The sequence below is a fragment of the Saccostrea cucullata genome, unplaced genomic scaffold (assembly GCF_032062105.1).
Source record: "Saccostrea cucullata isolate Sc308-1 unplaced genomic scaffold, CSIRO_AGI_Scuc_v1 ctg2639, whole genome shotgun sequence".
In the NCBI taxonomy this organism is placed as follows: domain Eukaryota; kingdom Metazoa; phylum Mollusca; class Bivalvia; order Ostreida; family Ostreidae; genus Saccostrea; species Saccostrea cuccullata.
In genome coordinates, this window is record NW_026917917.1 from 46,452 (window position 1) to 72,962 (window position 26,511).

At 32.5% G+C, this 26,511-nt stretch overlaps 1 protein-coding gene across 1 annotated transcript in view; it reads right to left on the reverse strand.

Moving 5' to 3' along the window:
• Nucleotides 1-20,472, reverse strand: part of LOC134262053 (uncharacterized) — a gene marked incomplete at its 3' end in the record, with an annotated part of 55,776 nt that extends 35,304 nt beyond the window's left edge. The window contains exons 1-5 of the mRNA XM_062744467.1: nucleotides 20,412-20,472; nucleotides 19,447-19,557; nucleotides 9,549-9,791; nucleotides 2,928-3,101; nucleotides 2,342-2,821 (exon numbers count right to left, since the gene is read on the reverse strand). Coding sequence (XP_062600451.1) covers nucleotides 2,342-2,821; nucleotides 2,928-3,101; nucleotides 9,549-9,791; nucleotides 19,447-19,557; nucleotides 20,412-20,472 — 1,069 coding nt within the window. The remainder of the gene's footprint in view (nucleotides 1-2,341; nucleotides 2,822-2,927; nucleotides 3,102-9,548; nucleotides 9,792-19,446; nucleotides 19,558-20,411) is intronic.
• Between the last annotated feature and the right edge of the window lie 6,039 nt (nucleotides 20,473-26,511).

Here is a 26,511-nt window from a genome sequence, read left to right on the forward strand (position 1 = left end):
AAGGACAGTGATTTATAAAAAAAGAGCTTCATTACTGATGTATGCTTCCACATTAATCTGTTTAATCATGAATAAACTCCTGAGGATTTTTAAAGACTTTTACCAAAAAATCTACGTTGTGACCTGAACAATCTATATTATCTGAAGAAGTTTCCACATGCATGTATGTTTAAGCTTTCTTGGTCCATTGTTTCAGTTTATAATATAAGAAAATTTGTAGAGATTTTTCTTCGTATTTTTAATGTACAGTTTTATTGTGGCCCCAGTTACCCCAGTGGTTTATGCTTTCAATAATTTACAATTATTATTATTTAAGGAAGCTTCCATGCAAATCATGAGCAAAAGATTTTTTTAAAAATATTTTTCGTATTTTGATGTAAAACAGATTCCTTTTTAAAACCACTTTCTTTAAATATAATCATAATGTAAAACTTTAATTCCGTTCTGTGGCCAAAACTCTATCCCTGGGGTCTGTATTATGTACAATATATACTGATGGAAATTAATAAGGGAACGCATATATTTAATGGTAAAATTTGCATGATTGTTAGTGGATTTGGATCAAGTATATTTCACTAAATATGTGTTTCACAAGTACAAGTTTAGTATTTGGTGTGTCTCCACTGCTTTTTGATGACTTTTTCACACCGTCGTGGAATATTCTGTATCAACTTTTGTATCTCAGCTCGAGGAATTGCGCGCCACTCTTCCTGAAGGGCCTTTAACATGGCATTAACTGCCTGGGGTGGGGTATCACGATCCCTCACCCGATGTCCAAGAATATACCAGAGGTGTTAGATGGAGTTAAGGGCTAGACTTTTGGATGGCCATCGCAACAGCCAGATGTTGTTCTGCGTCAGAAAATCCCTGCTGACATGAGACATGTGGGGTCGAGCATTGTCATGATTAAACTCAAAATGTAAGCCCACTTTACGGCGGAAAGGAAGAACAACAGTTCGCAACACTTTATCTCGAAAACGACCAACAGTCACCCTTCCATCCAGTAAAACAAGATCAGTTCTGTGGTCGTAGATTTTGCCGCCCCGAACCATCACCGAACCACCACCATAGGCATCATGTTGTTTGATGATAAACGGATGATAACGTTCACGGAGGCGTCGAAAAACGCTAAATCGACCGTCTGCAAAGTCCAAATTGAACAAAAATTTATCGCGAACATGGTATAGCGCCAAAGTTGGAATTGTCTTGCTTGATGTTTTGAAGCCCATGCTCTTCTGAAACGCCTCTGTTCAGCAGTCATCCTCACTCCAACAACAGGACGACATGACTTTAGGCCCCCTGCTTTAAGTTTGTTTCTGTTAGTATGGTCAAAAATTCTTATTTATCTTGCCGCCCTGAACTCAGAATTTAATTTTTCTGCAGGTTTGAATCTGTTACGTAGGGAATGCAGCACTGGCTCACGGTCATTACAAGCTGTTGTTTTACTTTTGGAACCACATCCTGGTCTAATCTTTACGCTCCCTGTCTGGGTGTACCGGTTCCACAGACATGAAATCCCTTTTTTTTTACTTGTTAAATTTGTCTAGAAGTTTGGCATATTGATTGACCTCCGTTAATTCATCCGATAGCCTGTCATTTTTGATTTTCAAAAATGTATGCTCTTGGCATGATTCTCAAAGTTCGGGTATAATGATTATTGTCGTCTATTGAAGTGTTAAATGGGCATACTCTTGCATAAAAATCACGGAAATCAATTTTCAATAGCAAAGTTTCTTTTTGAGTGAAAATAAGCTTTAACATTTTCAGTTTACAATAGCTATATAGAGCCTCGAACATATGAAACATACTTAACATTAAGTAACAGTAAATATACGTTCCCTTATTAATTTCCATCAGTATATTATCAAAATATATTCAGGGAAGGTCTACAAAATTTCAGTTTTTTGTGGTCCATTGGTACCTGATAAAAACATTGTTAACAAAATTCCCATTAAAATATACTCCTCGATGTAAGATTTTGAGAACGGATTGTTGCCCAACCCTACCCTTGGGTTTATGGTTTGAACAGATAAAATCTTCACTACCTAAGGAAGCTTACATCGTTTCAGTTTTTCCATGCAGTGGTTTTGAGATGTTTTTTAGTTCTACATTTTACTTCTGCTTTATTATCTCCCTTTAAAAGGACTTGACCCTTCATTTTAACAGTTTATAATCCCTTTTACCCATGGATGCTCTGTTCCAACATTGGACCTCTGGTTCTTGAGAAATTGAAAATATGAAAAGTATAGAAAATGACGAACAGATAGACGGACAGACGTCGAACAAGAGACGAACAGAATAGCTCTTTTTAACATTCTGGATAATAAAGGATTCGATTTACCTTTTTTCTCCAAAAGATTTTCTGTAGTTTTAAAGATTTCATCATGAAAACATTTCAGGTAGATATTTGCTACAGAGCACGGCAATAAGACGTAAGATTCGTCAGCATGATGCATGTATCCTTCTAATCGGAAGTACTTTTTTGCGAGTTTCGCCAATCTTTGATCCGAAATATATTCTAAAACCTCCACTGGAGATCGGCATCTGTTTAACAAAATCCACAAGGTCTCGAGCTCTACGTCATCAGACAATTTGAAGGAACTGGGCGTTGACTTGTACGAAGAACAACTTTTTAAGTTAAGGGCGACATTCTTATATTCTTCCACTTTATGAGATTTCTCATTTAAGAATTTTTCCACATTATTTAGTGCTTCTTTTTTTCTTTTGTTATTCCATGAAAAAGAAGAATCCTCGTTGAGTAAAGCTGCACACTTTAAGATAAAAACAAGTCCAGAATTTCCGTTTTCATCGTGAGGATTCCCTGAAGCAGTTAAGCAACGTAGATTTTATTTGTCATAAAACTCGCAAAAATCACAGCAATATTTATCTGTCATTAAAATAAGCATATGGCCTTCTTATTAACTTACTTTGAATAGAAGACGATGGGTCGCTTGGTGACTCTGTTACGAGTACCACACAAGGTTTCTCATGATCGGAATGAGAATCCCAAATAGAAAAGGAATTTGAAGATTGGATTTCTTCGGAGATTGTATCGCCACTGTTGATGAAATGTACTCCAATAAGCTTTAGTTTCTGGAATTCTATTCAAGGAAATATGAGACAATTATTACATAAGTACAAATATAATACAAATATTACTTTGTCCTCAGTTAACACCACATTTACGAGGTGTGATCAAACAGGTCGCGAACTAATTGAATTGGTTCCATAAAACCCTATGTTAATGCACATCTACCATCCTTCTGCCAGTGTGATTCATGTGATCAAGGCGATCATTTGACATGCTTCGTAGCATTCTGTTCACATTATTTAAAGATTTTGCAGAGTCTTTTATTTCTAACCATGAGTTATTTTTTCACAAGAACAGTCTATTTGTCAGAAATTTCCGCAAACCAATGTATAAGGATATTCTTTCCTAGAATGAGCATTGTGACTATAAACAGCCGAGTTCTCTGTCTTGGGAGCGTCGTTTATCCACTGTGGATAAAACATTGGCACCTTTTTTTAATATCATATCTGATATGTTTGAAGTCTAAAGAAAACTATATTTTAGGGATTCAATAATTACAGTGTATATTATTATAAAGATATTCAATTATTTTTCTAACTGTAATTTGGCGATTTTTCATAAAATAAAAAGATCAACTAAGAACAGATCTCCTTTCCAACTTGCTGTTACGGGGTAGCAGAACAAACATCATTTTAACCACCTCCTTTCCTTCACAAGACTGAACTTCTCGAAAGTCTTTCATAATATGACTTCATTAACCTTGTACAAATCATTATATGTTACTGCAATGCAAGCTTCAGAATATACAAAAAATTTACAGCCGTTCATTGCACGAGTCAAACATTTTTGTCATAATTTATTCATGTCACATTGTGACACAGAAAACATGATGCAAAACATCACTTAACATATGCTATTTACAGAACATGTGTGCGACTATATTGATAAATTATTTCATTGTGATATGAACTGTAGATTTGTAAATATAGAGATATGTCATATGTTGTAAATTTTGAATTTACCGGGTGGCAGTAAATACAAATTTTACAGCATGACAACTGTTGACAACTGTTGTCTTGTTGTAAATTTTGTATTTACTGCCACCCGGTAAATTCAAAATCTACAACATGACAGATAGTTCACGAACATTTTGATCACCCCTCGAATCTTTGATCTGTATACTTATTTATGGGCTTATTAATATATTATACATTCATTTTTTGTATTATCATGCACTGAAGTCAATAAACGTTTATTATAAATAATGCCAACATGTAAAAACGGACAACCTATCCATTATTTAAGGTCTCTCCACGCCCACAATTTTTATGGTTCAAATACAAAAACTGCATTTATTTGTATTTTATACAGTTTAAATGTACCAATTATTGCAAAAATGTATATGTTTCCATATTTCAAGATGGAAGACAATTATATAAACAGAAGTATATATCAACATTAAAAATCGTTCGTTTTTTGTAAACAGTATTATAAAAATGAAAAACAGGCTCAAATGCATAATTTTGATGCTGAAAGTTCGAATATACTTGCTACTTACAATCACCTTTGAATTTTGAATACATGTATCGGGGAAACTATTTTACATTAGAAGTACAAAAAAAATAAAGATACCTTAAAAGGAGTTATAACTCTTGTCAACATTTTTAAAGATTGAATAATTGTATAAATAAAGAAAATATTCATCTTTTTAATTCCTTTACTTAACAATTTTTATTATCACACCTATTGAAAATGATTCTTTCAAAAGAAATTGTTTTATTGGGTGAAAATTAAAATTAATAACAGTTTTTGCCAAAACCTATGACATCATACACGTATATGGATATGGAAATAACGAACATTATTCAATCTCAACGTCCATTAAACAATATACAAAATAAGAGCAGAGCAAACACGGACCTCCTAAATGATCAGATGGGTGCCATGGAGGAGTGAGCATCCCCTGCCGACCGGTCACACCATTATTTTTAAGTATCCACATCTGATTTACACCACTTCTTGAATATATAGTTGTACAGTACCCTTGAAGTTTTTCCTTCACTACTGTCAATATTTTAGTGAGAAGTAACGAAAGAGGCTTGGTTGAACATTTACTGTAACCCGCAATGTATCTTTGTTTGTAAGGATTCTTATGAAGTTTCGGAATCCAATATATATAAGGTAGTTCAAATTCATGTTGGATCTGTGGAATATTAAAAGTATTCAAAACTGACAGGTGATTTTGAAGAATTTCTTCCTTAGAAAGAGAAGTATGAGTATAAGTAGGATTACCACTTGTAGAATTAAATCCAAGTTCTTCTAGAATGCAATTTATATAATGAGCCTTACAAACGAAGACAAAATCTTAAATAAACGCATCTTTTTTTTTGGATGTTAGTATGACAAGAAATGTTGCAGCTGTTGCAGACAACATGCATTACCCAGGTAAGCGGGTGATGTATTTTTTCTGCAAACCCGCAACACTGATTCTCTTACTATCACACAAAAATACACATTTTATTTGTGTATATCTTTATCTGTACAAATCGTTATCTAATATAAGATACAACATATTAAACGTAGTAATATTGATATGTTTGTCATTGCACGTTTCAATGATGGAATAGCTACTGCTTAAGAAAACTGTACAGATGATATGCTTCAAAGGTGTTTACTGAATGATGAATGGTAATGGTAATAAAGGAGAAAAGATTTTCAGTAGATGTAAGTATCAAAAGAAACGAGAATTGAATCTGAAAACTATCTTATGGGAATAAGATCCTGTGGATCATTTCTCAAATACTTTTCCTGAGTGATCGAGGTTTCTATTACTCCTAATTACTGTATAGCCATAGAACTCTGAAGAGTTCAGAGGGATCCAAAAATCAGAAAGCAAGGTAACAGAAAAATAAAGTGAGGAAAACTAGTTTTACTTGAAGATGGAAATTTCTCACGGATATGAAGATACTAAAAAGTAATCAATCTCGAAAGTCCATCAAAACATTATAAATCGGAGGAGAGCAAATAAGCACCTCCAGAAATAACAGATATTGGATCAAGTACCATGGAAGAGTAAGCATCCCCGAATCTGTTTCCTTGGCATGCTTACAAATATACCCAAAATGGTAACTTTTTTGTACATGAAAACATAATATGTGCAAATATCATATATCATCCACAAAGCTCAAACTGTATATGCAGTGTAATTAGGAAAGATGCAACGTGCAGCCTTTCCTGTTTATTATTCTGATATCTATGTGCATGGAAACAAGCACGTGACTTTTTAAAATCAACAATGTATCTAACGTATTCAAAATTAATTTACGTCTAAATGCTAGTAAATTGCTAATTCACTTTATGTTTTGGTTGGATTTTCATGTTTAATGTTTTTAGTTCAGTTCATGTTGTGACCCAAATCTATGCTATCGGAAATGTGTACCTGTCGGCATCCAAGCACAAAAATCACCAAAGTATAACAAATGCAAAAGAGTGAAATAGCAGTTAATAAGACAGGTCTCTGAAAGAAACAAAGCCAAATGAAGGAAATTTGGCAAAAAGGGTGAAATAAATCGTAGGATGTAGAATCAATCATATTGAAGAGTTCGTGTCAGCTTAAAGGCTAAAAAGTAATATACTATTTAGTAGAAATCTTTCATGAGTCTGAATTATTGTAGATTTGAAGTTTCCTTAGAACAGCAGCAAAAAAAGCAAACAGCTCATGCAAATTAGATAACAACAATCAACCAATGAAGGGTAAAGCAAGAATGATAAATACCCTTCTGATAATGCAACTGATTAGAAAAGAAATGACATATCAAAGAATGATGTAACAGATTTTTGTTTCAATGGATATTTGAAATGAGGAAAATAGAAAACGTTGCTTACATATCTGTTACATGATCAATATGTATTATTTACTATTTGAACATAAAGAAAACTGCATCTACAAATGAACAAACATCAGAAAGACCATGTGTATTCCTTTGAAACAAGGGCCTTAAAGGTCACCTGAGTACAAAGTAAAGATCCTTAGAATAAGAAAGCAAATAATTGAAGCTATGTTGCCACAATTGCAAACGAAATAGAATAATCAGAGATCATTGAAATATTATTACATTAATTAGTATTAAAGTTGTCTTCATTTGTGGTAAGCAAAACAATAGACCTAGAGCACTATTAGTTCACCCATTTCATTCTTCCTTAAACTGATCTCTCTAAGTCTTTTGAAGATTAATTAATGTACAAAGATACGGTGTTTTTGTTCCATTTTCATTTATTTATGGTGTGACTATTTTACCTGACCACTAAAACTTAGTAAATTATTTCTGTATTTAATATTATAAAAAAAATCAATTGACCTTATCGGTTTCATTATCTACAATGATAAATTTTTACAAGTGAATAACAAAAGGGAATAGTTTTCTTCAGTAGTAATTAATAAATGATACAGAGTTTCAAAATCTGATTAAAAACACCCTTTTTATACGGTACGAATTTGCCTCGTAGACGCCTAGGAGCAGAGAGGAAGGTTTTTAAAGGAATAGTCCATTTCCATCATAGATTCAATTTACCCTATCCTAATATCAAGCCCCCCTATTCCTTGGTCAATATATATTCAATATTTTGGAAGGGACACCCTTACTCTTTATAATAAGCACTTGATGCATCTTGTTAATGACAGTGGACACAGCAAATAAAACACATTTTAAATATATGTTTACAAAGATCTTACAGTAACAACAAAACACATGATCCACTGGTTAAGTTTTAACTTTTTGAAAAACCCTCCCTACCATCATAACAATGTAAATAATTCTTCTGTTTCGTTTCATATATGGGGTAGAGAAGAAATTAATGATATAAAAAATATTTACTTGTTTTATCTGTAAGACCCATGTACCTTGAAGGTGGAGAAAGAGATTTTCAAAGAATTAAGGAAATTAAGGAATATAATCAAAAGAGCCCCCCCCCCCCTGAAACCCCCACCATGGGGTCACAATTCAAAATTCACAAGTTTTAAAAAAGGGCGTTATTTCTTATAATCACTATAAACTTGATTTTCCTGCAATATACTGTATACAGGTAAATTTTCGCCCCCGTTTTATTTTCGCCCATTTTGCGCTCTTCTTTTTCGGTCAAATTTAAAACGGGGCGAATTTAAAACTGGACAAAATCGTTTGCAAGTGCAGATAGGCGAAAAAAACACGGGGCGAAAAAAACTGTATTCAGTACCTTAGTGCTGGGAAAACAATTAAAAGACATAAAGCACTTTCTGTACTTAATTAGTAAAGCTTCCATCCTACAGAACCCCTCACCTGGGACCACAAACTTCATAATAGGAAGAACCATCTTTGATCATCATAACCAAGTACTTCGTTCATTTGCATTACATAGAGGGGAGAGAGATTTTTATTTATTTATGCATTTTCACCATACGGTTAAACAGCCCCATCTTAACACTAGGGCCTTCGACCCTGGGCCGGCCAAGTTCATAATTTTGGTAAAGATATCATTGCTCATCAACACAATTCACTTTGTTAATCTACAAAATACCTAGGAGAAGAGAAGGAAATTTTCGAAGAAATAATGTTTTTCCACCTGCAGATCTTCTCTCCAAGGAACAAAAAAATTGCATAGTTTTGGAAGAGGCACCTTTGATCACCCTAGCTATGTACCTTGTTTACCAGCATTGCATAGAGTGGCATAGGAAACTCTTGTTATTTTTTTCAACTTTATGCACTTTCACTTTTAGATTACAGCGCCACCCTTAAACCGAACCGTAGACACAGAGGGCAAGATATTCAAAATTTTGGAAGAGACACCCTTGCTCATGATTAAAAAGTACCTTGTTTATCTGCTAAATATCTAGGAAAAGAGAAGACGGTTCAAAGAGAAAGAGTTAATGCACTTTCACTATATGATCTATAAGGCCTCAATCCCCCCTGCAGAAGTCAGTCGTGCTGAGTGGGGCCACACGTTTCACTTTTAAAATATTTTTTGGAAAAAGCACCAGTGCCCTTGATCATTATTACTATGCACTACTCATCACAAAAAGACCCATCACTGCTCAACAGCCCTGAGTGCCGAGTATAGGACAAATTTTTTAGCTCTCCACCAACTAGTGGTGGCGTCTACAAATGAGTGAAAAATTCTCAAGAGGGACGTTAAACAATTCACAATCAATCAATCATTGTTTATATAAAACAAATCGATTTCTATAGGGGGACTCAATATGATAATAATCAAATCAAAACTTAGAACAATGTGAAGAAAAACTGGAAGTCTGGAAAAATTAGTTCATATTTTAAGATAAGGATTTTGTAGGGCAAAATCATCTGAACGTTCTACGTGAATATCATTAGAAAGAAGGCATTGAGATTTTTACGAACTGAATTATTAATGTAGAGGGGGATAAATATGTAGCGCCTTCCAAATTTCCTTCTTCAGACAGGTATCAAAAAGAAATCTACGAGGATACAGTACTTCAACACATTTTTGTCTTCAATTAGATACAGACCTACTGTAACAGGGTAAGTATTTCGCTTCCTTCTTCTACAGCATCCTATGCCACTTTGTTCAGTAAAACCCTGGTAAATACCACAGTCTTCTCCGGAAAAAATTCCGATGGAAATTGCTCGGTCACCAATCCTATATTTATTTGAAATGTCGTTTTTATCCTTTTTCCATTTGAGGTGAAAGTTTGAGTCTAGATTAGTTTTTAATCCCTCTAGTAAGATGTAATTTCTTCTTTGCAGGATATCTATTGAAGAGAAAATATTAACCTAAAAACATATAAATGTTAAAAAAAAAATTAGAAATTAGATGAAATTTTATTTTATAGCTGTTTATTAAAATTATGCTTAGTTTGAGCTTGAATACTATTCTTTATATATTTCATGTAAACTTACACTAAAACTTAAATTATTAACTAAATCTAACTAAAAAGCTTGATTCACTTAGTGCACAAAATAATGGCTATTAATAATGTAGTAGAGATATAGTGCTTTCATTTCCTTTTAAAAAATTTCTTCAGTAAGTACAGGTATTTGAAAACAGGCTTTATGAAATTGCAATGTTCGTAAATTTAAAGAAAAACAGGTACATTTGAGCGCATTCAGACAAAAAAAAAACTATGAGCGCAAATTGATACAAAAAATAAAAAAACATTCTGTAATCCTCAGAAACAAATCTATCAATTGATAATTACACATTTTAGATCACAATATTTCTTAACTTAGTGTGACGTGTAAAGGATAGACCTGCTTATTGTTTACCTAGTACAAATTTCCTCCACGTTCTAAGGGATATGTAATGTAAACACATCATTACGTGGTCTACAAATACGATTACTATAGTATATAGTACTGAATGTGCTTACATTTGATAATGAGGATGAATAATAAATCCAGTCATTGATAATTAGGGCAAAACCTTATAATTACACTCTGCTTTTCATACTAAGCGTTAAAAGCTATCAAGTACAAGTTAAGTACATCCGACGCTTTCCAGCTATTTGAAGTTATGGCGCTAATTTGTCTTGCATTCGACGTCATAAATGATGTAAATGCATTATATAGGAGCTCCCAGGGCTCTAATTTAACTAACGGACACCTGCGGTCTTACTCACGGAAAGGTCCTCCAGACGGTCTAATCCCGAATTAAGACGTCTGCAGTCTCCCCATCAGAAAGGTTCTGTTTGAGACGGAGAGACGAAACAAATCGACATGATGGGTAATTACTAACCTGAACCAGTATAAAATATTGTAAGCAACGTTTGATTGCTTTATTTATTCATTTTACGAGTTTACTTACACACAAGTAGTGATCTGAACTCACCGTTAATGTTAACTGTTGAATAGTATTTACTAATGCACAAAAAGTAATCTGAGCTTGATATTTATAACTAATGACATTACTAACAAATGCATGGTGCATTGTATTAAGTTTTGTTGATATATAAGCATAACTTTTAGTCCCTATACAATAATTTCTTTGCTATAACCTTTGAATCTTAACAAATGCTAGACGCATTGCATTGATAAATTAGCATACACTGTAACTTTTTGTCCCTATACAATTAGTTGCTTGCTATAAACTGACATTTCATAGTTTTACCCACTAAGTGTAGAAATCACTAGTTCAAACTTGATTGAAGACCTAAAGTTATAAGGTCTATTCACTTCTACTAAAGGGTTGCTTAAGGGAGGTTTTTAAATTAACATTTGTTGGAAAGGGTGGTTGGTCTATACATGTACAAATGTGTATATAAAATGTTAAAAACAAATTATATCCTCTTGTCTTTCGTTCAACATTCAGATTATTAATAAGGAGCCCAACAAGTTACGCCGAGAAACATAGATAGCCATAAGTCGTAACAAAGTATTGATTGATCGTACCTAACATCCTAACATACAAAATTTACGTTAATTTGTCGGTGCATATTTTATCTATATAATAAAGCGTAGTTGTATATATGTTGTAAATAACTTGTAAAATAATTAAATTGTAAAGGGCGTAATGTGTGCGCTATTGATACCAGTTTACCAGTTTATTAACATCTCTTTCGTTGTTATTTTAACAACATAGAGATCATACATATTATTATAACATACATGTATATACATACATGCGTGAGCATTACATATAACATATATACAAAGTGTGCTTATTAATATAATCAAATATTTTCATATAATAATTTACAATAATGTTAACCTGGAGGTCTGACTTTCTCGTTTACAATTTTAATAAATAAACAAAGTTTACTTAATAGCCCAAAATTTTTCGAAGAAAACAATTCACTAAACTTCATAACATTTGGTCTTGATAAATAATATTTCGGAATATACAATTTTCTTTCATCTTTTAACTTTTCACATGATAATACTGTATATAGTGGAATTCGTCCCCAAGATCATTTTTACATAAAAGACATATTCTATTAATTCTTTCAGTACCTTCCCACCTTCCTGTTTTAATTGGTAATTTATGGTTTGCTGTTCTAAATCTAGCTAAAATTTGTTTCTTATAGTTATAATTACTTAAGCCGCTATCTACATAAAATTGGCATCCAAAGTGTAAATTAGTAAATAGATTATATGTCGCACCTTTTGAAGAATCATTTCAGGTTGAATTCCAATTTTGTTGAAACTGATCTAGTAATTTTTGTTTCAAACTTTTAATAAGCCAAGTTCTATTAAATAATTGATTCTGATTCCAAATATTACTATATCCACAATTGTCTAAAATTGAATTCAAATTCTTTTACCATTTAGATTCATGTCCATTATCAAATTTTGCACGAAGTAATTTATACATTAAAAAAACAATATTTTGATTGTTTTCCATGTAGAATTTTTGACCAGTATGCAATAATTCTAGTTTTAATATGTATAATTAAAGGTACTCTACCTAATTCACCATATATCATAAAATTTGGAGTACTTGGTTTTAAATGAAAAAGCATTTTACAGAATTTTAAATGTACTCTTTCTATCATTTCAACATTACCATAACCCCATACTTCACAACCACACAATAAAATTGGAACTACAATCTTGTTAAACAAATACGATTGGTCATATAGAGAAAGATGTAATTGGTTACCCTTTTTCAAAATACCATACATAGCTTTCGTTGCTCTTTCAGTAGCATATTGTTTCGTCTTAATAAATGAGCCTGTTGTTGAAAATATGATTCCTAGATATTCAAAATGTTTAACAATTTCAATTTCATTGTTATTGTAATGAAAAACTTTATGTGGTATACGTCCCTTTAAAAAAAATTCACGATTTTTGTTTTTTCAATATTAACTTCTAGCTTCCATTTTTCACAATACAATAAAAAAGCTGTTCAAATGATTCTGTAAATCTTCAGGTGATTCTGATAGTAAAACTGTATCATCTGCGTACAAAATAATCAGCATTTTTAGCAAAACACCAAGTTCTTTTTCAATCTCATTTGATATTGTTGAGACACCAATATTGTTATGTGCAATTAAAAAGGATTCTACATCATTCAGAAATAAAGCAAATAAAAAGGGCGATAAGTTTTCCCCTTGCCGTACCCCTATTTTGCATGAAAAGTATTCAGTTACCATATCACTAACAGCTATTATGGATTTACTTTCAGAGTACATTTTCACTATAACTTCAAAACATTTTCCGGTAATATTATTTTGAATTAGTTTTTGCCATAATCCTATTCTCCATACATTGTCAAAAGCAGCCTTAAAATCTATAAATGCACAATATAGTTTGTTTTACAGTAAAAAGGATAATTCGATTAACGATTGTAAAGTGAAAATATTATCTATTGTAGAATAATTTGGTCTGAAACCGCCTTGATTTTCATTAAGTATATTATATTGCTCAGCATAATTATTTAATCGTTTAGCTAGGATAGATGTGAATAATTTACCCATGCAACTTAATAAAGTTAAAGGTCTATAGTTTTCAGGGGCATTGTCGTTCCCCTTATTTTTATAAATAGGCAATATATCACCAACAATCCAAGCTTCAGGCAAAATTGCTGTGTTAAAAACAATATTAAATAACATGACATATACAGGTAACATAATACTAGCAGAGGATTTTATGTATTCATTATAAATTTCATCACTTCCAGCACTTTTGTTATTTTTAATATTTTCAATTGCATGTTTTCTCTCATACTCAGTTATCACTGAGTCTAGTTCATCATTATTATGTGTATTTCTAACCTCATTTAATAGAAGTTCGTCATTATTTACATCACCATTATTTGTGTTTTTAAAGTAATTGTAAAATTCATCAATATTGATATCACATTTATTCGGCCTTTTATTAATTATTTTCCAATAACTTTTTGGATCCTTACTTCTCAGTTTTCAATTTTTTTTCATAATTAAGTTTCTATGTTTTTTCATACTTTTATCCATGGTATTTTTATATTTACGTTCATTGACACGTACTTCTTCTTTTAAGATGCTTGAACGATATTTCCTAAACATTCGTTTTGATTTCCTATATTTTTTTGTGCTATTTTGCATTCTTTATCAAACCATTCCTTTCTTTTCTGTGGTAGTTTATTGTGAGTTTGGTGAGCATTAAATATTCCAAAAGTTGTGCGTGCCGAGTTAAGCAGCAGATCTGCAGTGTCTGAAAAGATTTCATTAACCAGGTTTTTATTTAAATCATTAATATCAATATTGCTCAAGCTATTTTTAATGTTCTTAAGACATTTAAATCAATATTTTGACAAAATTCTTCTGTTTTTTCATTATCCCATGGTTTTATTTTCTGACATGAAAAATTATTTTTATTTTCCTTTCTTTCTTCTTTAGTTTGGCAGATATCATTTGAGGTATATGAGTTAGCACTTATTTCATAAAGTAGTGGCATATGGATATCAGAATATAACCTATTGAATTCTAGTACAGAAAAATTTTGCACGTGCTTCAAAAATTCAACACTACATATGCAATAATCGACCACACTTGATTTTGTTGTAGTTAATTTACCCTCTTCTAATCTTCCATTCAATAAATACATTTTTTTATTTTTACAAAAAATTAATAAATTGTTTCCAAAATTATTCTTTGTTTTATCTAATGATTTTGAGACAGTCTAAACTGGGATCATCTAACTCAAATTCTTGATTTGATATGTCATCTGGTTCAATAAAATCATCTCTATCAGAAGTCCTTGCATTAAAATCTCCAATTAGGCATATATGACTAAATTCACTCTGTAAATTCAAAAATTTAAGTTCAATTTCAAAAGCTTCCATTGAACTATATATAGAACTTTCTGGTGGTAAGTAAACAATACCTAAAATCAAGTCTTTATCTGAATTAATTAAAGAAGATTTTATCTTAACCAGTGAACAAATTTACAATCTGTGTGAACGATAGTTACATAATCTTTGATAGATTTTTTGTATCCAATTACAATATCACCAGAACGTCTGTGTGAAAATCCGTGCCTATTTTTAGCATCAAAGAAAAAATAAATGTGATCAATCGGTGTAGTATCATCAGTTTTTGTCTCTGTAAAACACAATATATCAAAGGAAGAGATAAATGTTGAAAATTCTGGATAATTTATGCGTCTACTTAAACCACAAACGTTTAATCCTAGGATTTTAAGTTTGCGATCGATTTCAGTGGATGAATCGAGAGAGTCGGTTGGATCACTGTCCACTAAATTGTCACGTGGTAGATTTCCTCCTAGGTTATCCTACCTTTGACTTACTGAGCCGCGTCTGTTGAATGGTCGAAATTTACGGGCTAATGGAGTTAGGCGCGGATCTACATTGCGTGGTGCTGCTGGTGCGTCGTATGGGTTTTCCTGACCAAAATCTGTCGCGACGAATCGTTCACCGTTGATACAGAGTTTATCCATAACCAATTGCGCTTTGATGCCCTGTCGTTTAGCCTCTTTATAGTGCAGGTATAATATTTTCCGATTATCGTTTATTTCCTTGGGAAATTGTTCGAATACACTGAATTCTGGGTTGCCTTGATCGCGCGGACCTCCTTCCCGATCAGTGATCACCGTGATTGTAGTTTTTCGGACCTTTTCACGATCCTTAAAATTTACAAATTTTGCCACAATTGCCCGAGATTTTGCTTAACACGATGTACTCGATGAAATGGAATTTCATCCGTTATTCTGAGTTTTTCAGATATGAACGCTTGTAATGCTTGTTCACACTGTTCTGAAGTTTTATCTTTTGGTTCATTAATTCCCACAAATATAAGGTTATCACGCATGGACCTTGCTTGTAATTCGTTTTCCTGGTCTTTTAGATCTAACATTTTATTTGTCACAATATTCATTTGTTCTCTTTGTGCCTCACTCTCTTTTTCTAAATTCTCGTGTATTTTTTTGGATCTCTTCATTTCTGCCACTATCTCTCTTGATGTTTCTTCATTCTCATCTAATTTATCACTAGTGAACTTAATGCTTTTTTCAATATCTGACATTTTTGTTTTCAATTCAAGCACGTCAGTTGTGACAATATTCATTGTTGCTTCAAATTTGCTGATTCTGGATTCAATTTGATCAAGTTTATCCAATTTTTGGCAAACTTTGTCCAATGTTTTGGCCAAATTGTCTATTTTATTACCATTTTCAATTGGCTGTAATCCACCCTGATATTGTTGTACCTGTTGTACAGGATGAACAGGTCCTACAGGTGAGAAACTGTAATTCATTACAAGCACTTGTGACATCTGTGGAATTTGGTATGTATTATTTTGATTGTTCCGCACACTCTGTATTCTCTGTTGATTGTTTAGTGGAGTTGAGAATAACGGTTGCGATATTCTTTGTGTGTCTACATTGTCGTGAGACGTACCCATAAAACTTACTTTTTTTGTTGCGCTTCACTGCTCAAATCTGGGCCTTCTTTTCTTTTCTTCCCTTTCTTAGACTTATATCCATTAGAACCACTGGATCCACCTGCAGATGTTTTAGGCCTCATAACACGCAGTTGAAGTCATGAAGATAAATCTCCCAAAGTTTGTTTTTTTTTTTACAAAAAATATCTTATATTCAGAGCTCGAAAAAGCATGACTCTCCTTCAGCTCACGCATGCGCCGCCACCAAATAACTTGTCGGATACCTCACAAAGAGTTAACTTTGGTCGGAAGAAGCCAATTACTTATATGCAAACACTTGGTATTTTTGAGATATTTTGAATATATCTATATAGAATGGCCCCAGTATAAAAACATTTCAATGTTATTTTAATTAAAGGGAAAGGTCAGGCAAATAGCAAAATGAATTGGAATGAGAGAACTTGCTGTAAAAAATATTTTTATCATTTGAAATTCATAAACTCACACTCAATTAAGTAAAAATCAGTAATTGAATGTCACAGATTGACAAACACATGCAGGCTGCCATTTTAAAATTCTTCAGTGTTAGAAGATAAATTTACTGTAGCTTATCATCGGGTTTTATCTCAGCATCCCGATCTGTTCCAAATAGTTTGCTACGTCAGCAAACCGCTTTCACAAATTCTTATCTGTGCTGAGCTGACCTCTTTTCATAACTTGATGGTCTCTAAAAAATCCATCTTGTCAAGCTTCTAATTGCACAAATAAGCAAGGACAGTGCAAGAAAAGTGTTTTTTTTGTGATCCCAAACCCTGCCATCCATATTTTGCCAGTGTAATCACAATGTTTACAACCAGAGACGTATAAGAGACACATGCATTTCTCTGCAGAGGGCATGACCTCAAACTTTCCACATAAACACAGGAATAATTACTGCATCTGTTGCATTATCATCACTAAGATTTTCAAGGTCTTAATTCTTCTGTATACTCAGGCTCATATGCATATGATATAATTCCAAAGTTATTTTCCTGCTATTTGGTAAATCTGTTTATTAGCCGGTCAGTATGGAGCGAGTTTTGTAGAAGCGGTTTGCTGACGTCACAGAGATGCTATCATGGCAGCCTCCATGCATTTGAAGGAGATGTAAACACTGGCCATATAAATGATCTTAATTTATGGCTTTAGATAACAGTATCTGATAAGATATTTGGTAGGTGCTTTAAGCATGCTGTATTCTATTTATTTCATAAAGATATGCATAGCCTGACCTTTCCCTTTAACATTCTGATATATAACGAGAAGGCCAAGATCCGTAGCGGCTACCTGGGTATAACAAAACACTGAAAGGATCCATAGAAGTATTAAGCAACATTCACTCAAATATAAAGCGATCTTGCCCAAGAATTAATTTCAAAATTCTGATAAAAATACCCAAGCTTGTTTATTGTAACATGCGAGTCGCTAACGATCTACGTAGAACCTTACTTGGTGTCTATGTCCATCGTCGCAAACCACGGCCCAAATCTAAGATCCTCTCTCATTTGGTCATGGTTTGAATATATTTCGTACAGTGTAGCAAACTTTAAAAAAAAAACATTGACCAATGCGAGTAAAGCATAGTCGGATAATGAACTTTAATGCGACCTTTCATTACCCAATCACGGTGTAAGAAATACTACTCTTGGCTACACAGACATTTTAACTGCTTGCCACTTGATAACACTTGGTACCAACACTCGCCTCTTGGGAATATAGACAACTTGTTAATACTTGTTACCTGCTCTAATTAACCACTCAGCTATACAACTTGGATATTTGCCACTTGTCAAAAACTACAAACTACAAGTCCAGAACACCATGTAGTCTTCCTGGTTCTCTTTTAACACTAGTTCACTGTTTAAAATAGAGTCTAAAAAAACTTGGCACAGGTTTTTACCAACTAATGTACTGACTCCATGACTCTAATATGCGTAACTTATTACAATTTTGAACTCTGTTTTCCACTTAGATAACAAAGAGCAGAAAAGAGGTAGATTTATTTATATTTATATATTTACATTTACATCATTGTAAAGGGTGTTAAGAAAGTTCGATCCACATTTTTATTTTTATTTTCAAAAAGAAATACGATGAGAAGATATTTATAATTTGTGATATTTCATGTTTACAGAGTCCATTCTTGCTACTGATAAGGTTTTAACTATCTTTTGTTGAATCAGTAAGGGGAGGGCAGTTATTAAAACAGTTGATGTCTGTTGAGAAAATTATGGATGATGCATATTTGAGACAAATATGTAGCACGCAGGCCAAAACATCCTTTCAAATACTATGCAAAAATTATTAAATCTGTGAAATATTTCAAAATTACAAACCTATACTTTTGAAATATCGTTATTATACCTACGCTTATCAGCTTGTCTGATGCAAGATAAGCTATGAAAAAATAAAAGTCAATTATCCTTTATTTTCACTCAAAATGACCAGCATTTCTATCATTCGAGTGCTTTAAAGATATATATATTTTTTCATATGGAAGAAAAATCTTATAATTTCCTGCTAGAAATAATTTGCTATGAATCTAAAGCACACCCTTGTGATTTTGTTAGACTTGAAAATTCATGTCTTTAGTAAAGCACTACTTTGAAAATATTTCATCCCCGAACGAACTTTCTTAACACCCCTAATTTAATTAATTTGCTTAATGCTTAAAGGCAGAGGAAAATATTTTCAAAGCATTAGATAAATGATTTTCGCTACACATATTTACATGTATAATGAACAGAACCGAACGCAAACATCAGAAACCATGACCCAGGAAATTCTCAAAATTGGAAGACCCATCCTTGCTCATAGTAAGATTCTATTATCCTCAAGATACATGTAAGGATCATAAAATCTATAATTTTTTTTTCAAATTAATGACCAATCTTCAGCTCTATCGGTAAATGTCCCTTGTTTTTCGGTTTCATTATTAGAAATAAGATTTTAAGATATTTATTGCACATCCTGTACATGTGCAAAATATGTATATAAGTACCGGTATATCAAGGCTTAGAGTAGCTCAAAATTGATAACAAAAGTAACCAACGTATGTGGATCCTAGTGCTAATATTCTTTTCCATATCATCAGCGTCATCTGCAGTCTGTTGGTTTTGCTGCAACCTTTGTCCCTGTCTCCTTATTATCCAGATGGCGCAAACTTAAATGTAAAATAAAAATAAAAATCAAATGACGGCTATTGCGGAAAACAGGGTAGAATACTTCGCTTTAAATCAAAAATGTATGTTATTCTCCTCTAGTTGTACATGAATTGTATATTGGTCTACATTTAAAGCCTTGTAAGAATTTTCTTTCAATAATCGTTCAAATTCCTATTTTGTCTGTTATATGTCTGTTATGTATCAGAGATAAGTCCTATACTAGTATACCCTATTCTAAAACTCGGAGTACATGTACATGCATATAATTTTTGCCCTATACCTTCCTATGTATCTGTATCTGTCTGTCTCTTCGTCAACAAAAATTGAAACTAGACCAAAGCAATTGATTTTTTTAAGCTATGGTATTCTTAAAAAACGTTTGTATTTCTTTTGAAAAGACCTTTCTTTGGGTACCAAGTATTCTGACCTTGACTTTGCAATCTGACCCAGTTTTACAAAATTGTACCCAACTTTAACTTTAGCAATAACTTTTGCACGCTTGGTGTTAGGTCTATGATTCTTTGCATATACAGTCCTTATCACGTTCCTTTTATACCAACAACTTTGACCATTTGACCTTGACTAAGGAGTAAGACAGACTTTTTAAATATTGTCCATGACTTTTGAACGGTTAGGACCAGAATTTTCATACTTAAGATATGTAATCCTTTTGACAAGATCCTCTTTTTGATTCCAACAATTCTGACCCTTTGAGTCTAACCTACTTTTAAAAAACTCAAACCTTGGTCATAACTTTTAAACAGGGTGTACCAAGGCTTTTCTATTTAACAAGTTTTTGCTTTTGTGAGAAGACCTTACAAACATATTTAATTTGCATCTGAGAAAGTTTAACCTTCCTTAAAAGTTACAATACAGGGGCACCAGTGTTTCACACACACATCTTGTTTTTTCATGTTTCTTTATGATCAAAAGTGATTTATTGTACACCTATGATAAGTTTCGTATGTTGTAAATATGAATTCTCGATTAACAATATGATTTCATTATAAATTCGATAACTGGTCTAGCAAGAAATAACTGATTATAGAGTTATTTGTTTATTCTAAACTTTACTATGTTTAATTTTTCGAATTCATTTAATCTTATCTCTATTTTAGTTTTTTTGAAGCCCGTGTCAGTGACCAGTATTGTATACAATGGATAAAATGAGTGGAATGAGAAAAAAATTGCTTTAATATTTGGGTACATGGGGACAAAGATGAATGTCCTTTCAATTATGAGTTATTTTGGTAAGATGTACATTGTTACCATTATAGCAATAGCGATTCAAATGCTTGAAAAGTGTAAACTTTGTTAATTGCCAAGCCTTTAAAAATCAATTATAAAATTAAACTACGCTTTTCTTTTTTTTTCAATATATAAGGCAGGTTTAATTTTTCACATGTTTATTTTAAAGCATTGGAGCCTACATTGCTTTGTTTCTACAAAATGCTGTAAAATGAGTATAATTTTATAAATATTGTATGATAAAACGCAACCAAACTCTATCATAATCATACATGCTACATGTATAGACAAAAGGAGCTTTGAAATAATGAATTCAATAGTAAAAAATGAAGTTGGATACTCTACAGGAAATAATTTGAATCAGAATTTTCATAACTATGAAAGCGCATAAACAGATAGTCTACCCTTTGCGGAACTCTCTTGCTGATGTATAACATAAACTTGGAGTTGCAGCAGAAGTCAGAGAAGAAAACCGCCATGTAAGCAGTTCTTGTGGTTACAGAGGACATGACAGCGCATGCATCAAGCGAATAAAAGTCTTGGTTTCATTAGACCCGAGTTACTGTTACGTTTTGTTCATTTACGTGCAGGTAAGAAAACAAAACACGAAATTTAAGATTATACTATTTTCACTAGCTTGCTGTAATTATCCAAAAAGGTGGTATGACTGTAAGGAAAGCCAGATTGATTTATTGTATACTGTTTAACGTCCCTCTCCAGAATATTTCACTGATGTGGAGACGTCACCATTGCCGGTGAAAGGCTGCAAATTTAGGCCTATGCTCGGCACTCAGGTCCATTGAACAGGGAGGGATCTTTATCGTGCCACACCTACTGTGACACGGGGCCTCGGTTTATACAGTCTCATCCGAAGGACCGCCCCATTTAGTCGCCTTTTACGACAAGCAAGGGGATACTGAGGACCAATTCTAACCCGGATCCCCACGGGATAGGAAAGCAAGATATTAAGAATCTTGGCATAATATGAGCAAGGTTTTCTTGTTCTCAAATGTATAGGTTATACGATGAATTAAAAAGAAAACATCAGAATCCTGATCTTAACTCGTATTGCTTGTCTATACTGTACGAAATATATATCGCGAGTAAAAGACAGGAAATGTCATTTTTTCGGATCATATCTATTTGTGTCTATTAAAAGGAAGTTATGGTACATTTTATCAGCTGTAGTTTTCCCGCGCTCTAGAGCGATAGCAAATACTATAAAAATCATCGGGGTTAGTATTCCCGATGAATCATGGAGACTGACAATTGTAGTGAACAGACGGAAATCTCTTTTTGAGGATGTGAATGAAACTTAAAAGTTATTTCTATTAATAATTTCAATTTAATTATTCATTTGGTGACTTTTGAGCAGTAAGTGCTAGGTCTTTCATTAAATGTTATCCTTCATGATCAGTTGGATATCAACAAATTTGACCATTTGACCTTAACCATGGAGTTTGACCTACATTAAAAAAATTAACCTTGGCCACAACATTTGAACAGTTATAGCTATGGCTTTTATACTTAAAATTTGTCATTCTTATGATAATACGTTCCTATAGACACAGAAACCTTGGCATTGACCAAGGAGTTTTACCTACTTTAAAAACATTAACATTGGTTATAAATTTTGAAGAAATAGAGTAAAGGTTTTCATACTTTAAAGATGTAATCCTTGTGACAAGACACAGACTTCAGTAACTTTAAAAAACTTTAACTCTCGTCATATTTTTTAACAGGTGCTCCTGGGACTTTTATTTTTTACAAGTCTATTTCTTCTGAGAAATACTTTTGGTACCAACATATTTGATTCGTGTTTGAGAAAGTTGCCATAAGTGGGCATCAGTGTTTCGCAAATACTAGTGTACTAATGAACTAATATACTTATTGAAATTGAAACGCTGAATACTTTTACAAATAATATATCTACATATTTAATGAAGCTAAAAAAGGGCAACATTCACATGCGTTCTTTGGAACACATTTTAAAATTCAGTATCTAAGTTATTACATTGCAGAACTATATGAGGGAAAAAAAACAACTGAGTACGATTTTACACTTCGCAGTAATCATTAGCAATGATTATTTTGGGTATTTATGTAAATCACACATTGTGACAGTAAAGCAGACTAACCGAACGTGCCTCTTAGTGGTCGGATACGGATTCATTTTATATTGATTAGTTTTCAACATTAAATTTACAAACGTAAAATAGTAGCGTTGCTCTGTACGGAGTACTAGATGTTTTTTGTTTTCATTTGGTTTGTTCTTTTATGACCTTTTAACCTTGTCTATGTCCTGGGGAATTTTCATTTTAAAAATATACAGTACACCATTTCTTCCTAGCTACGTAAATAACAGCACCATCACCATAGTTCATTCGTGTTTAGAAGGTCGTGAGTTCCATCTGTTGATTTGAATGTAAAAAAAAAATACTGATACCCCGCTATGACAGCTTTTACAGAAAGTTCAAGATTCTCAATTGCGAGACAAACTCCAAGGTGAAGAGATGAAAAATGTTGTTTTTCATAGGAAAGACTTGTCTCAATAATTACATCTGTGAAATATAAAAGTCCAAACAGCAATAATTAAAAAAGTTATAGCCAATATTACACTTTTAAACGTTTTGCCAAATTATAAGGTAAAGAGCTTGTCATTACAAATATACATTAAAAATATCGAAGCCCTAGCACAAACTGTTCAAAACATATTGCTGAGGCTAATTATTAAATAGAAGTTCAATACAAAGGTCTAGATCAAAAGGCCAACATTGTGTGAACACGAAGAGAAGTTTTGTTACAAGGAATACCTCTGAGAAATATGAAAGCCTACTCCTAATTGTTTAAAAGCTATGACCAATTTTATATTTTAAAGTGGGCCAAACTCAAAGGTCAAAGAAAAAAAGACAAAATAAATAAATGGAAAGGTACTGTCATAATATATACACATGTGAAGTATGAAAGTCCTAGAAACAACTGTTAAAAAGTAATGACTTGGGCTTAGGTTTATGAATTTTTTGCAAAAGCGGGTCACACCAATGACAAGGTCAAGAGGTCAAACATGTTGTTACCCATAGAAATGCATTGTTAAAATAAATATACATGTGAAATATAAAAACAATCAGAGTTCTCCATGAGCAGTTTTACTGTGTTGCTCCCGACACAGGAAAATTTTCTCTGACACAGTAACGGTTCAAATTTTATGCGTGCGACACAGTAGAAACTTTGCCGACACAGTAAGATCTGTGAAAATCAGAAAACCCAAACATATGAATTCTCTCTAATTGACACTTTAATCAAACAATTTTACTGTCTTTCAATTCTTACGGGTAGAGCACTTAATTAGGGCTTCACCTCGCATATTAAACCAATTATCTGCTAGACCCTCGCCGGAGTTTACGAATGAAGGAGCTAAAACAAATAATTTGTTTCCACACTTCTAGTAACGGTTAATTGATAGTTGCATTAAATTATATTCAATTTTTTAAAAATATTTAAATTTATATTTCTATAGAGCCACGACTCTAGATTTATGTTAGAATCATGAACAATTGATGTAAATAAATTAGTTTAAATTAATTTTCAAGGAACTCCTAAAAATAATAGAAGTTTTTTTCTGTACTTTTTGATCAAGAAAACTGATAAAAATCACGGCAATTTACTTTAAAAATGGTAAGTAGTTCGACTCTATCGACCAGAATTTCCTCTGCTTTTAGAACATGCGTTTTTGCTTTTATCAATATATACGACCATACCATTTGTGTAACGAATTAGCAATTTTTAAAAAAAAAAGTGTGTGCATGTATTCTTTTGTAATTATAATGAATAGTGATTCAGTCACGAATTGGATCGCGAAAATACCGCGAAATTTTAGTGCTTCGCGTAAACTCTGCAACACAGTAACATTTGAAATGATGGAGAACCCTGAAACAATACTTCAACCCGACAAAAGGTTACGGGCAATTTTAATGTTTTTGCAGACAAACTGACATATAGACACTCAGATAGAACTACAGGAGGAGCAACTGGCTATTGGTAAATGCAAAAATCAGTTGAGTTTTGAAAAGTTTTAATACGCTAGTAAAAGTGGTTTCAGGGGATGGGATTCTTCAAACTGAAATTTATACTTTCCATGAATACTTTTAAATGAACATGATACAAAATGTTTTTTTGTGTATAAGATGTTATTTTTTATTGATATATACTTTATATTCCTTTGTTTAACTATGATCCACATTAATTGATTTTCTATTCTCCTGACTGGACATGATTTGAACAAATTTAAATCTACATTACCATTTTCGATGCTTTTATATCGATGGTCAATAATGGCTTTCTTGTTCTTGTGAAGAATTTTCACGATTTTTTCCATGTATTCCTACTTAAAACCTTGATCACCCATTGTGGTCACACACAACCCCGCAAGTCATGATTTGAACACACTTGAATCTACACTACCCGAGGATGCTTCCATATCAATAATTTATAATTAATTGAAGTTTTTCTGTTCTCGAGAAGAAGAATTTCGAGGAAATTCTCAATGGTCTCAAGTGTTCAGTAATAACAATTAGAAGCTCGTCATGGGTAATATATGTGACGAGTAAAACATTCCACTATAAGACGTAGACCAAAGACAATCAATAAATAACATAATAATTAACGTGTTTTTAGGTCTTTATACTTCAACATTTTTTTTACATAGAATTGAGCCTTGACTTTTGAAAAAAAAAAATTAAACAGCATAAAAATAGTGTCTTTGTAATGCACTCCATATATCTTTTATTTTAATTCGATTTTGATACGTCCAAAAAGAAAAGTGACTTTGTTTGCATACTAGAAAATGTCTACTTTTAATTTTACTAGATAAAGGGCAACAATTTCTGTTTGATTTAGTGCCTGTTAGCGATTTTTTTTTACAAAATAATTTCTATTTCGAAATTCCTTATGCCTATGATATGCCTGTGATAACTGATTAAACCTACATTCTTTATGTTGCACACAATATTAATCGTTAAAAACTTTCAATGTTTGTGCAGTGAGCTCCAATAACAACATAGGTGAATATTTTTTTTCGTATACTATCTAATCAAGTAAGTACTTATGGTAGTTATATACTTTGTCACTCTAGGGAATAGACATATCTCATTTACTATTTACTTACCTAAGACGAAAAATATCGACAAAAGGAATGCTGATATGGAATACCCGATTCTGTTGAAATAAATAGAAAATTATTTTTATCAACTTACTGACATTAAAAAAAGAAACCGCATATTTTTAATTAAACATTCCTTAAATCGCGCAATGTTCTAAATTGAACCGTGATCGACCGATGAGTAAATTGTGAGGGAAGGCGGGACGCATTTTGGTGACTGGTGATCTATGAATGAATAGTAAAAGCAGCAAATATAGAGAATGCAAACCGAAAAATAAAATTTCTGAAATGCATTTTTTAAATTGATAAAATGCAGAGAAAAAATGTTTTAAAATACATATATTTTGGAAACTTTAAACCATCTGTCTATTGTTTACAAGACATCCATTTCACAGAATCAGAGAAAAATTTCAGTCTATTCCTTATGGGTAAATGATATACTTATCAGCTCAGGAAAACAAAATGCATATGGGACATAAATCTTTTTTTATAACATAAATAAAATAAAAATGTCTAATCATTATAGTGATGATGAAGAAAATTTCAT